Source organism: Suricata suricatta, chromosome 9 (genome assembly GCF_006229205.1).
Source record: "Suricata suricatta isolate VVHF042 chromosome 9, meerkat_22Aug2017_6uvM2_HiC, whole genome shotgun sequence".
NCBI lineage: Eukaryota > Metazoa > Chordata > Mammalia > Carnivora > Herpestidae > Suricata > Suricata suricatta.
In genome coordinates, this window is record NC_043708.1 from 46,538,151 (window position 1) to 46,553,150 (window position 15,000).

At 39.4% G+C, this 15,000-nt stretch overlaps 1 protein-coding gene across 14 annotated transcripts in view; it reads left to right on the forward strand.

Annotated features, from left to right (window-relative positions):
• PYGL (glycogen phosphorylase L) overlaps positions 1 to 15,000 on the forward strand; it is a 77,787-nt gene that overhangs the window by 13,837 nt on the left and 48,950 nt on the right. For all 14 annotated transcript variants that reach the window (XR_003913444.1, XR_003913445.1, XR_003913446.1 and 11 more), the window contains exons 4-5: positions 5,045 to 5,148; positions 12,839 to 12,970. Coding sequence is in view for 11 of the 14 variants with exons in the window: in XM_029952346.1 (XP_029808206.1) it covers positions 5,045 to 5,148; positions 12,839 to 12,970 (236 nt within the window). In the remaining 3 variants the exon portion in view is untranslated. The remainder of the gene's footprint in view (positions 1 to 5,044; positions 5,149 to 12,838; positions 12,971 to 15,000) is intronic.

Consider the following 15,000-nt stretch of genomic DNA (forward strand, 5'->3'; position numbering starts at 1 on the left):
AAAAAAAACATGCAGCCAAGAATCCTTTATCCAACAAGCCTGTCATTGAGAATAGAAGGAGAGATAAAGGTTTTCCCAAACAAACAAAAATTGAAGGGATTCATCACCACTAAACCAGCCCTACAAGAAAACCTGAGCAGGATTCTATAAGGGAAATGTTGCAAGGAGCACAAGGTACCAGAGACACCACTACAAGGATAAATCCTACAGAGAACACAAAGACTCTAAACCCATATTTTCCAATAAGAACACTGAATGTAAATGGACTAAATGCCCCAATCAAAAGACATAGGGTATCAGAATGGATAAAAAACAAGATCCATCTATTTGCTGACTACAAGAGACTTATGAACTCTACATCCTGAGGCTATGGAATTTACTTTCTTCTCAAGTGCACATGGGACATTTTCCAAGATAGATCACAAATTGGGTCATAAAGCAGCCCTCAATAAATATAAAAGAATTTAGATCATACCAGGCACACTTTCAGATCATAATGCTATGAAACTGGAAATCAATCACAGGAAAAAAGTCTGGAAAACCTCCAAAAACATGGAGGTTAAAGAACACCCTACTAAAGAATGAATGGGCCAATCAGGCAGTTAGAGAAGAAATTTTAAAATGTATGGAAACAAATGAAAATGAAAATACAACAATCCAAACTCTGTGGATGTGACAAAGGCAGTCCTAAGAAGAAAGTATATTGCAATCCAGGCCTATTTCAAGAAACTAGAAAAAGTGCAAATCAAAAACTAACAGTGCACCTAAAGAAACTAGAAGCAGAGCAGCAAGAACAGCCTAAACCAGCTGAAGGAGAGAAATAATAAAGAGCAGGGCAGAAATAAACAATATAGAATTTAAAAAAACAAAAAACAAAAACAACAACAAAAAAAAAAAACAGTTGAACAAATCAGTGAAACCAAGAGTTGATTTTTGAAAAAATAAACAAAATTGATAAACCTTTAGCCAGGCTTCTCAAAAAGAAAACAGAGAGCACCCAAGTAGACAAAATCACGAATGAAAATGGATTACAACCAATCCCTCAGAAATACAAGGAATTGTCAGGGAATATTATGAAAAATTATATGCCAACAAACTGCACAGCCTAGAAGAAATGGATAAATTTCTAAACAAACACACTACCAAAATTCAGGTGGAAAGAGAGAGGAAATCTGAATAGACCCAGAACTAGTGAAGAAATTGAATCAGTTATCTAAAATCTCCCAACAAATAAGAGCCTTGGGCCAGATGGCTTCCCTGGGGAATTCTACCAGACATTTAAAGCAGAGTTAATACCCATTCTTCTCAAGTTATTCCAAAAAATAGAAATAGAAGGAAAACTTCTGAACTCATTCTATGAAGCCAGCATCACTTTGATTCCCAAACCAGACAGAAACCCCACCAAAAAAGAGGACTACAGGCCAGTATCCTTGATGAATACGGATGCAAAAATCCTCAACAAGATATTAGCAATTCAAATTCAACAGCATCTAAAAAGAATTATCCACCATGACCAAGTGGGATTCATTCCTGGGTTACAGGGTTGGTTCAATATTTGCAAATCAATCAATGTGATACATCACATTAACAAAAGAAAGGATAAGAACCATATGATCCTGTCAATAGATACAGAAAAAGCATTTGACAAAATACAGTATCCTTTCTTTAAAAACACCCTTGAGAAAGTCAGAATAGAAGAAACTTGCTTAAACATCATAAAACCACTTATGAAGAGCCCACAGCTAATATCAACCTCAATGGAGAAAAACAGAGAGCTTTCCCCCTAAGATCAAGAACATGACAGGGATGTCCACTCTCACCACTGTTGTTTAACATAGTGCTAGAAGTTTTAGCATCCGTAATCAGACAACGAAAGGAAATAAAAGGCATCAGAATTGGCAAAGATGAAGTCAAACTTTCACTTTTCACAGATGACATGATACTCTACATGGAAAACCTGACAAACTCCACCAGAAGCCTACTAGAACTGATCCATGAATTCAGCAAAGTCACAGGTGTCATAGCCCAGAGGCCGGGTCTGGCTCGTCCGCCCCGTCTGCTTTCATCCCAAGCTGGGACGGCACTTGCGGTGCCGCGGTGCGCTAGCTTGCCAGGTCTAGGCACGCTCGTCCCCAGCTTTGAGCGTGCCTCCGTCCCGGGTCCTCCTGAGGGAGGGAGAGAAAAAGGGCAGGAGGGAGAGGGAGACGCAGAGAGTAAAGACAGCACTCACGGTTTTCTATCAGGCAAAAGAGAGTGAGAGCTTTATTCAGAAAACTGTCATTTATAAAGGTTTTAAGGCGGGAAAACAAAGCAGCTGACCAAGGTCAGTTACCAGGTAAACAGAGTCAAATGAATATCAAAAGAAATGCCCAGATTTGCCTGAGCAATGCTGGGAAGGGGGGAGTTAGCACTGAATAATCCAAAATACGGTTTTGATCTTTTGTGCACCTTGGCCACTCCAGTCTGGCCCAGCATGACAGACGCCAAAGTTATTTTGACCAGGAAATGGCAGTCTCCAGCCTGTAGATGCAAATCTTGTTTGCTGGTTCACTCTCCGGAGAGTGATAATCCTTGCCTGAGGCAGACAGAAAACTTGGCGGCCCCGACAACAGGGTACAAAATCAACATACAGAAATTGGTTGCATTTTTATATGCCAATAATGAAGCAACAGAAAGAGAAATCAAGAAACTGATCCCATTCACAGTTGTGCAAAACACCATAAAATACCTAGGAGTAAACCTAACCAAAGATGTAAAAGATCTGTATGATAAAAACTATAGAAAACTTATGAAGGAAATTGAAGATGACACAAAGAAATAGAAAAACATTCCATGCTCATGGGTTGGAAGAATAAATATTGTTAAAATGTCAATACTACCCAATCTACACATTCAGTGTAATCCCAATCAAAATTGCACCAGCATTCTTCTCAAAGCTAGAATAAACAATCCTAAAATTTGTATGGAACCACAAATGACCCTGAATAGCCAAAGTAATATTGAAGAAGAAAACCAAAACGGGAGGAATCACAATCCCAGACTTTAGCCTCTACTACAAACCTATAGTCATCAAGACAGTATGGTATTGGCACAAAAACATACACATAGACCAATGGAATAGAATAGAGAGCCCAGAACTGGACCCACAAATGTATGGGCAATTAATCTTTGACAAAGCAGGAAAGAGTATCCAATGGGGAAAAAAAAAAAAAAGACAGCCTCTTTAACAGATGGTGCTGGGAGAACTCGATAGCAACATGCAGAAGAATGAAACTGCACCACTTTCTTACACGATACACAATAATAAACTCAAAATGAATGAAGGACCTGAATGTGAGACAGGAAACCATAAAAACCCTAGAGGAGAAAGCAGGAAACAGCCTCCTTGACCTCAATGGCAGCAATTCCCTACTCAACACATCTCCAAAGGCAAGAGAATCAAGAGCAAAAATGAACTTTTGGGACCTCATCAAGATAAAAAGCCTCTGCACTGCAAAGGAAACAATCAACAAAACTAACCAGCAATTAATGGAATGGGAAAAGATCTTTGTAGATGAAATAATGGATAAAGCGCTAATATCCAAAACTATAAAAAACTCACCAAACTCTACATCTGTAAAACAAATAATCCAGTGAATAAATGGGCAGAAGACATGAACAGACATTTCTCCAAAGAGGACATCCGGATGGCCAACAGGCACATGAAACGTTGCTCAGTGTCACTCATCATCAGGGAAATACAAATCAAAACCACACTGAGATACCACCTCATGCTGGTTAGAGTGGCTAAAATGAACAAATCAGGAAGCTATAGATGCTGGCAAGGATTTGGAGAAACGGGCACCCTCCTACACTCTTGGTGGGAATGTAAACTGGTATAGCTGCTCTGGTAAACAGTGTGGAGGTTCCTCAAAAAATTAACAATAGGGGTACCTGGGTTGCTCAGTCGGTTAAGCCTCCAACTTCGGCTCAGGTCAGATCTCACGTTCGTGGATTCAAGCCCTGCATCAAGCTCTGTGCTGACAGCTAGCTCAGAGCCTGGAACCTGCTTCAGTTCTGTGTCTCCTTCTCTCTCTGCCCTTCCCCCTCTCATGCTCTGTCTCTCTCTGTATCAAAAATAAATAAAGCATTTTAAAACAATTTTTTTAAATTAACAATAGAACTGCCCTATGACCCAGCAATAGCACTGCCAGGGATTTATCCAAGGGATACAGAAGTACTGATGCATAGGGGTACATGAACCCCAATATTCATAGCAGCACTTTCAACAATAGCCAAATTATGGAAAGAGCTAAAATGTCCATCAACTGATGAATGGATCGAGAAGATGTGGCATATATATACAATTGAGTACTATATGGCAATGAGGAAGAATGAAATATGGCCATTTGTAGCAGCATGGATGGAACTTGATGGTGTTATGCTAAGTCAGGCAGAGAAGGACAGATATCACATGTTTTCACTCATATGTGCAACAGAAGAAACTTAACAGGACCATGGGGGAGGCAAAGGGGAAAAAATAGTGAGAGGAAAGGAGACAAACCATAAGAGACTTCTAAATACTGTGAACAAACTGAGGGTTGCTGGAGGTGGGGGAGGGGAAAAGGGGTAATGAGCATGATGGAGGGCACTTGTTGGGATGATCACTGGGTGTTCTGTGGAAACCAACCTGATGATATACTATAAAAAATAAACAGTTTAAAAAATGGGGTGCCTGGGTGGCTTAGTTCGTTAAGTGTCCAACTTCAGCTCAGGTCATGATCTCACAATTGACGAGTTCACACCCCACGCCAGCTCTGTGGATTTTAGATTCTGTTTTTCCCTCTCTCTCTCTGTCCTTCCCCAACTCATTCATTCTCTCTCTCTCTCTCTGTCTCTCTCTTTCCCTCTCTAACTCACTCAAAAATAAACATTAAAAAATGTAAAATATACGTGTGGTTTTTCAGAAAAAAAATGTCTTGTGACTGCCGTGTTTTTTAAAGAAAGATAAAATTTGGATTGACCTTGATGACTCTGCCTCTCGCCTGTGTCCTCTGTAATTTAGCCTGCTTCTTGGATTCCATGGCAACCTTGGGACTTGCAGCCTATGGATATGGCATTCGATATGAATATGGAATCTTTAATCAGAAGATCCGAGATGGATGGCAGGTATGTGTGTGAGCCATCTTTCAAAATTTTGTTATTAAAAATACTTCTCCTTCATAGCATTCTGAGTGATTTATAATGTACAGATGCTTAATATAGAGCTTTACGCATTTCTCTGGCATTAATTGACATCGCTGAAAACGATGAGTCTTTCCCCTTTGGGATGTGAGTTCCCTAAGAGCAGAGTACCAGTATCATTCAGCACCAGATCCATAGAGCACCTCACATAGTACCTGACTCATGAGAATACTCTGAAAATATTTATCACTGACACCTGAATGTGGACCACTGACAGTGTACAATGTCTGTTCTCTGCAGCATGCAAAATGGAGGAGCACAGTTTTTGACATATGATCTTCCCCCGTAATTCTTGATGGTAGGAAATGTGTTGCCGTTTTATAGGTGAGAAAACAGAGACTCTTTTTCTTTTAATGTTTATTTATTTATTTTGAGAGAAAGTGAGAGAGAGAGAGAGCAGGGGAGGAGCAGAGAGAGAGAGAGAGAGAGAGAGAGAATCCCAAGCAGGTTCCTCGCTGTCAGCACAGAGACCCCCTGCAGGGCTCTAACTCACCAGCTATGAGATCATGACCTGAGCCAAAATCAAGAGTCGGGTGCTTAACTGACTGAGCCACCCAGCATCCTGAGAAAACTGAGACTCTTAAGTAGAGTTACCTCAGATCACACTGCTGGCAAACATGGGTTGATAACCCCAGATTTTCTCTACACTCAGTCTTACTCTCCTTAATATGCTTATCATACAAGACACATGACTTCAGTGTTCTAATTTTTCGTAAGATGCAAGCAGGCAATTTTATAACTATTAAATAATTCTGGCATATATTTAATATACATAATTATAGTGCTCCACAGATATTTGCACAAATAGTAGTCAGTTGATACAAATGACTCATTTGGTTTTTGTATAATCAAATGGGATTCTTGGGTGCTAGTTTCTTATATCTTTGGTAATTCTTTGAGCCTATGACCAGCCCTGGTGTGGACACTCTTCCCTGATGCTAAGTGTGATTTAGGCTTTCTCTCCCCCTATCTTTTTCCCCTGTATCACATCATTGACAAAAGGATACTTGATTTATTTTCCAAAAAGCCCACATTCTCTGAGACCCTCCCTCACCTCCATGAGTCAGTCTGAGGGCTGAGTGCCCAGGGTTGGACGGGAGGACATAGGCCAGAGCTTATCCTAGGGGAGAGGAAGGATGAGAATAAGCTTAGTGTCAACGCCATTCTCTCTCCATCCCTCAGTATTTTGACACTCTTCTGAGCCAAGGAGGAAGGAACTAAAAGGTTTGCATGTGAGGAGAGAATGCACCAAGGACAAAGTCTCAGAAGGAGACTATTGGGAACATATTGAGAGATAAACACATTGAAAGACACACTTCCAAATTTTGTTAAGGACCAATATATCTTAGCTATCCCTAAATAAAAATTTTTTAATGTTTTATTTATTTTTAAGAGAGAGAGAGAGAGACAGAGCATGAGCCAGGGAGGGGTAGAGAGCAGGAGACACAATGTGAAGCAGGCTCCAGGCTCTGAGCTGTCAGTACAGAGCCCAATGAGGGTCTTAAACTCACAAACTGTGAGATCAGGACCTGAGCCAAAGTCAGACACTTAACCGACTGAGCCACCTAGGCACCCCTTAGCAATCCTTGAATGAATTAGGAGGCAGCATTGTGTAGAAAAAAACATTTAGGTCATAACAGATCTAATTTCTAATTTGAGGCCTAATTGCTACTTATTACACTTATGAGGTGTGTTGCTTTGACTAGGTTACCTGACCTTTCTGATCCTCAGCTTTCTCACTTGTAAAATGGAGATACCAGCTTCATGAAACTATTGTGAAGATATGTAAAATGCCTGATACACAGATAGGCACTCAAAAAAGTGATAATTCTGCCTAAGAAAAAGAGGATAATTTAATTTAATTGTGTATTGTATAATAAAATATCAATATAATTATTATATTTTGATTAATTTTAACAAGATGGGAAATTATTTATGTTAGTTGAAGAAAAGAGGTGTGGAATCATATGGATTTTCAAAAGAAGGGAAAAAGATAAAGAAAAAAATTACAGAAAAAGTACATCAGAGCTTCAACAGTAATTATCTCTGGGAGATAGGATTACAGATGACTTTTACTATCCTATATTTGCTCTCCAACATGACTCATATTTCACAAGATATGTGTATCTTATAATCATAAAAGTTGTAAAAACAAGATAATTAGCTCCCTTCCACAATGAAGTAAGCTAGAGTAAGTAAGCTACAGTTACACTGTGAGAAGCCTAGCTTAACAGGCATTTCTAGAATGGCCAACATTTGGGCACAACCTGACCAAGCAATACCTGGTATTCTTAGTCTTTGAAAGAAAGCATGGCATTCATTATACCTTAAAATGTTTAAGGACTTCCTTTCTTATGTCTTTACTGTTCTGTGAAAAATTTAAGAGAAACTCAGCAAATCAGCCTCAAAAAATTTTTTTCAAGTGCATTTTCCCCAGGATTTTATGTAAGTTCACTCTTTTAAAATCATACCTGCTACCTTTGCTACTTTTAAATGGTCTTATTCCAGGACACCTTCCCTTTCTCTCCTATCAGATCCTGGAAGTTTATATTTCTAGTGTTCATGGAAAGGAGAGACTATATGACTTTCAGTAGTCTCCAAAGGGGACCTCACTGGCCATCATCACTGCTCTCACTATGACTTGAAACTTAGGAAAAACTCATAATGTTATTTATCATATCCGTTGTTTACTGTGATGGGATTTTAAAGGGTAAACATAAATTACATTGTACCAGTTAAAAAGGAAGCCGTTTCTATAAAAGAACAAAAAATATCTTCCAGGAAAGCATATCTTTTGAGGATATAGGCATTTCCCCACACATCAGCTACAACATTGCTCCTACGGGGAGAAGGCTGAAGAAAATGGCACATATTGGGAAGATTTTTAAAGGTTAAGGGGCTTGTAGTTTTTGAAGTCTGTCTCTACAAGGAACATTTGCAGTACTAAAGTATTCATTGTGAACCCCCTAAAGAAGACAATTCAATTTATTGATTTATCTATTTTTATTTTAGAAAGAGCGAGAAAGTAAGTATGAAAGCAGGGAGAGGGGCTGAGGGGGAGGGAGAGAGAGAGAGAAAGAGAGAATCTTAAGCAGGCTTCCTGCTCAGCATGGAGACCAAAGAGGGGCTCATCCCACAACCCTGGGACCATGACTTGAGCCAACATCAAGTGTCAGACACGTTCAACTGACTGAGCCACCCAGGAACCCCAGGAAAATAATTTTATTGCCAAAATTCTTGCCTTACCTTGAACTCTAATGGGGACAATTGAAATTTGATCAGTAATAGTCTTATATGAAAATAATTGGCCCCTGGGAAGAAGGAGGGAAAGACCATTGCAACAGCCTCACGTTGAAGTGTAACAGTCACATACCAAGGCTCTGAGTAGAAGAGTGCTCACAGTAGGTGTCTCAGGGTTGAATCAACCCTTGTTTGTCTCAGAACATGTGCCACGCCTGCTTTAACTAGTCATGCACAATTCACATTGCTCAGAAAGCTTCTAGTTACCACTGCTGAATTTGTGGTGTCCCCCCAGAAACAGTTTTCAGTTTTTTGTACTATCAGAAAGCAAAGTTTGTTTGCTCACTTGTTCTTCACGTCCTGTGTGTCCCACAGTCGAAGGGGAAAGCATTTCTTAGAATTCTGTCACTCGCAGGGTTCCCCGACCTGACCTCTGCTTCCATGCTAGCTGGAATACAGATCCCATTGAGTAATTCCTCTAGGAAGACGCCAAGTCGAGGCTGTGCTCCCTCCCCATCGCTCCACCCCTGACAGGAGCACTGCTCCTTCCTCCACAGACCCACGCTTGCTTTGTCTCCATTCTCTTTCATGTGGGATGTTCAGATCCATCAGCCCCCCTTGGACAAAAATGAAAGGTCTTCTCCCATCCTGACCCTGCCCTTTACATGGCTCAGCATGTTGGTGCATTCAGGGGTCAGTGGCCACATGGAAATCTTAATGTACAGACCAGTTTGTTGATTCATTGAAAGAAAGCAAGGTAGAGAAGAGTTTATCTCCATTCTGCAGCTTCTGAGGATTTCATGGGGGTGAGGGGGCAGTTCTCCTTTTCCCCTCTCATCTGTTCAGACCAGCCTGTGGTTATGAAATGTTGTTCAATTTACCTTAAAAACAAGCTTTGTGAAATTGAGGAAATCATTAACCGGTTCCATACCAAATCAGGAAGAGACTCGAAATAAAGAACAGCAGGCTAGGAAGTCTGTCTTCCTACAGAACTTGTTAACCCAGTGGATTTGAAATCAGCCATTCTTCACCAGGGGAAAATTAAAAAGACCAACATTTGATGGCATTACGAGTAACATGCTGACTGGTGAGAGCATTTCACACTGCTTGAGGGCAAAACAATCGGATCTTACTGCATTTCTCAGCAGAAAATAGTGTCAGGTCTTTTATACACATGATTTTTGAGGCAAGCTGTTTCTGCCTCATTGTCCTATTTCGTGTAATGCCTTCAGGTAGGTTTTACAACAGTCTCCAGTGCTGAAATGAAGTTTCTTCCTGTTACAGGAAGCAGTGTTCACACTAACCAGTGTTTGAAAACCCCCAGCCTTCCCTTGCCTAAGTGCAGCATGAAGTGTTTTGTAACTCAGGATGTTTTGATCCTTTGTGGATATGCTTATTTATTTGTGTAGCATTTCTAGCTATCAACACAAGCTAGACTTAACCAGCTTATCATCTGCTAAATTTAAACCATTTCCTTGTTAAATTTTTATGTCATTTTTTGATGTTCTCTTTCTGACTAGAATAAGTGGAAGGGTAAATTCTGAGTTGCAGTTACCAAGTTTGTATCACCATATAGCTCCTGGTTGCACCATGGAGCCCCAGAAGACTTGTTAAAATGCAAAATTTCAGAGATGTCTGGGTGGCTCAGTTGGTTGAGCCTCTGACTTCGGCTCAGGTCATGACCTCACAGTTTGTGGGTTTGAGCCCCGCGTTGGTCTCTGTACTGACAGCTCAGAGCCTGGAGCCTGCTTTGAATTCTGTGTTCCCTCTCCCTCTGCCCCTCCCTCGTTCGTGCTTGTGCTCTCTACCTCTCTCTCTCTCCCTCCCTCCCTCTCTCTCTTTCTCTCAATCTCACTCTCACTCTCAAATATAATTATTTAAAAAACATTTTAATGCAGTTTTATTTTTTCGTCAAATTGTCTTACATACAACACCCAGTGCTCATCCCAACAAGTGCCCTCAATGCCCATCACCCATTTTCCCCTCTCCCCCCACCTCTCATCCACCCTCAGTTTGTTCTCTGTATTTGAGTCTCTTATGGTTTGCCTCCTTCCTTCTCTGTAACTATTTTTTTTCCCCTTCCCTTCCCCCATGGCCTTCTGTTAAGTTTCTCAAGATCCACATATAAGTGAAATGTCATTTTTCTCATTGCCAAGTAGTATTCTATTGTATGTATAAACCACACCTTTATCCATTCATCAGTTGATGGACATTTGGGCTCTTTCTATAATTCGGCTGTTGTTGAGAGCGCTGCTGTAAACATTGGGGTACATGTGCCCCTGTGCATCAGCACTCTTGAGTATGCATGTATCCCTTGGGTAAATTCCTAATAGTCATAGGGTCATAGGGTAGTTCTATTTTAATTTTTTGAAGAACCTCCACACTGTTCTACTTTTAATTTTTGAGGAACCTCCTCACTGTTTTCCAGAGCGGCTGCATAGAGGTGGAGTTTTAGACCTCCTCTCAGACTGACTGAGACTCTGCCTTCTAATGAGGTTTGATTAGCTGATTAACTCAAACCTCGCTCTGGTCTTCCCTAGGCTTCACCTTACATGTGATACATCCTGCCTCTAGTGTCTCTCTCACTCCCAGATCTACTACCTATAGATGTTGTTTCTACAAGTCCCCTTTTGATTCACCATTATGCAGATATTTAGCATTAATGAATAGCTTACTGGCTTTCTTGACATAAAGTCATAATGTTTGCATAAATGAATGTGTATTTGCTTTTCTATCTGTTGACATAAGTGTTTTGTCTAATATCTCAAAAAACAGTGTATTTCTTTCTCTCTGCACTGTGCCTGGGATAGGCATTGAACTTGTATTTAGGTGGGAGTCATGAAACATCCAGCAGTGTCCCATAAATCATAAACAAAATCCTCTTAAAATAAAGCTAAGTTTTCTAAGAATTCTGGGAAGGTGAGGAATCAAATAGGTAAAGTAACCATATTTGGGGTAATCTCTTTTGACTAGAGCACTTTGCATGAAAAACACTTACCCCTACTTTCTTGTGAAAATATAATTAAAAATTTTAATATATGTAATATTTTAAAGGTTTCACTAATAATATCTTTACTTTAAAAATACATCCCCCTCTCCAATGTGTTTTTTCTTGTTTTGGCATGTTTGTTGCAAACCAAAATTCATTTGATGTGCATACATACATATCCAAACATGATTTAAAATCCTACAAATTATGATTTTAAAAAATTTTTAAAGAAATATGGTGTTATAAATTAACATAAATACATGGGAAAATGTTAAAATTGTCAAGAAAACAAATTCTTTACATATTAGTGTATATTATTTTCAAAATGAACCGTAATTAATAGGTCATTATCAGGTCAGAATTATGAAAGGATTAAATTAAACAAAGACTACAAAATATAATAGTATCTTATATCTATATTGAAATAAGCTTTCTTAAGAGAGCTTTCTATTCGTAGTATTACTTTTTTTAATTTTTATTTATTTATTTTTTTTTTATTTATCAGATAGCGAGTGAATGGGGGAGGGGCAGAGAGCAAGAAAAATACCAAGCAGCCATCTTGCTGTCCATGCAGAGCCCAGTGTGGGGCTTGAACTCATGAACTGTCCAATCATGACCTGAACCTAAATGAAGAGTCAGGTGCTTAAATGACTGAGCCACCCAGATGCCCCTCTATGAGTAGTATTTAACTGATTCTGTGTATTTTAAGCAAAAGAATCTTGATGGAAACCATTATGTAGGACTTGTCGGGTCCAGGTATCCAGTTATAAACATCCCTGGAGGGCCTCTCTCTATCCCTCAAGCTAGACAGTTGTATTCACAGATATTAAGACACAAGCACTAGAACCCACAGACCAGAGGTCAAATCTCAGCTGTACCATTTACCATCTGTGTGATTTTGAGCAAGTTACAATTTCCTCCTCTTTAAAAAAGGAAACAGCAGGGGCACCTGGATGGCTCGGTCGGTTGGGCATCCAACTCAGGTCATGATCTCTCTGTGGGTTCGAGCCCCACATCTGGGCTGTACTGACAGCTCAGAGCCTGTACCTGCTTTGGATTCTGTGTCTCCCTCTCTCTCTGCCCCTCCCCTGCTCATGCTCGGTCTCTCTCAAAAATAAGTAAATATAAAAATAAATATAAATAGAAAAGGAAACATCATAGTTCCATCTGTAAAGTTATAAGGATTAAATGTTATGTATTATCAAGTATTATTGTTAATTTAGGTCGTAATGCATTAACAATGGTGAATTGAGTTCTACAGAACCAATATTCTTTCTTACAAAAACAGTATTCTTGCACTGATTTAGTCAAAGATATTTTTGATTTGATATAATTGAAGGTCCACATCTCCTGAAAAAGAAATTCTAAGCCATGTCCTTTTTGCAGGTAGAAGAGGCAGATGATTGGCTCAGGCATGGAAACCCCTGGGAGAAAGCCCGTCCGGAATTCATGCTGCCTGTACACTTCTACGGCAAAGTAGAGCACACCAAGACGGGGGCCAAATGGGTCGACACGCAGGTAATCAGAGTGTCCTCATGCTGAATGTTTTGCCCTGTATAGCACAGTGAACATGTAGCATAAAGTGTGATGTGTGTGTGATATTGATATAGTACATTGTGTATTGAATAATTGAAGAGTATATTTTTACAAATAAATCCGTTACTTCTCTTATTGAACCCACTCATTTTGGAAACAAGGGAGGTGAGACCAAAAGAGAAGTAATTTCCCCAAGGTCAAGTGACTTCTCAGGATTATTTTACAATCAGTTTCATCAGAGATTAATCGATTCTGTAATCCTATCATGCTTAGGTCTCCAAACTTATATAAAGTTTTTGATACCAAGACTAAGTAAATTTAAATGTCATTCCTCACCTCATCGCCATACATTTATTTGCAACCTCTCAGGGATAAATATTTTAAACTATTTATTAGGGGCACCTGGGTGGCTAAATCAGTTAAGCATCCCACTTCGCTCAGGTCATGATCTCACAGATTATGGGTTCAGGCCCCATGTTGGGCTCTGTGCTGACAGCTCAGAGCCTGGAGCCTGCTTCAGATTCTGTATCTTCCTTTCTCTCCGCCCCCTCTCACACTCTTGCTCTGTCTCTTTCTCTCCCTCTCAAAAATAAATAAAACATTAAAAAAATTTTTTTAAACCAAAAAACTATTTATTCAGAATATTGCCAAAATTTTTATTTATTGAAAAGTCAAGAAAAATAATATAAAATTTTACAGAATGTTATTTTGTGCAAAATCACTTCTAGAAAAATAATGCTGGTGTCAATCTAAGTGTACTTAATTCATAGATATGTATTTATCCTGCCACTAGATTTGAGCATTGCCATGTTGCTGACCAATTCACTTCTCAACATCCCCAGTGATGGTTGTCTTCTTACTTCCTGATAAATAACCCCTATTAATTATGAGACTATATTGTCCAATCTTTGGAGGCTCCACTTGAGATATTTGCCTAATAAATATGGTCTCAGGCTGGGAAGGATGTGTCACTGGCCATTCTTTAAAAGCTTCACGGAAATGGTAGAGACCAGGTAAATATTTTTATTTAGAAAATTGTGAATGAAATTCAGTATTGTTATGCTAACTTCAGGTGGTTTGTGGATTATTCTCCAAAAAGCTTAATTTTATTTTAGAAGAACCAACACCCATTTTATGGTTGACTTTTTAAACTGGTAATTCATTCTGCTAACTGATGTAGAGCTTTTCACAGTTCAGAAAAATAAGACTATTTAAAAACGATTTTTCTATCTGAGGATGAATTTCTTCCACATATGAAATAGCAGATTAGAAACTACAATAGGTCATTATAGTATAATGGTATAAAGGATGATAAACTAATACTATAATTTCAAGATTGGTTTCTCTCTTTTTCTAAACAATAGAATACAGTCTAAGTTGCAGTTACAAATATGATCAGGATAGCTGTAAACAAATCAATCATTAATATGCCCGAGGGATTCACACACATATTTGGTATTAAACTAGCAAGTATTTGGTATAGATTTTGGTGTCTAAAACTTCCAGTGACTTATGACGTATTTAAATGTATGTAGTTCACACAATGAATCCTGGAAACATTCTGTTTACACTAGGTCCCACTGCTGAGCTACCTTGTATTTACAGAGCACCTCTAGACATTTTCATAATATATCCGGACATTCAATTAGAGAGATTATATTTTTCTATGCCAACAAAGGCAAGGTTATGGGCCAGGTGTAATACAAGGTGAGCTGTCCCAATCTGTGCAGCACTTCCTGGATTTACGGAAGCCATCACCCAAATCAGCCCCAGGTCTGTAACTGGTGAGGTCAGAGAGCATGAGGACAGGCATAGTGTACATATGTTGTGGACAGCTTCCAGAAAACCGAGCAATCCATTTCACTTGTGTGTCAGTGTTGGTCCTCTGGAAAGTAGACGCAAGAGAGAATTAGAAGTACACATGACATATTAGGGCAATTGCTACTAGTGACAGGAGGGGGCAAATGGGGGAGGCATGGCACCTGTGCAGAGAAAAAGGAAAGGGAGGAGGA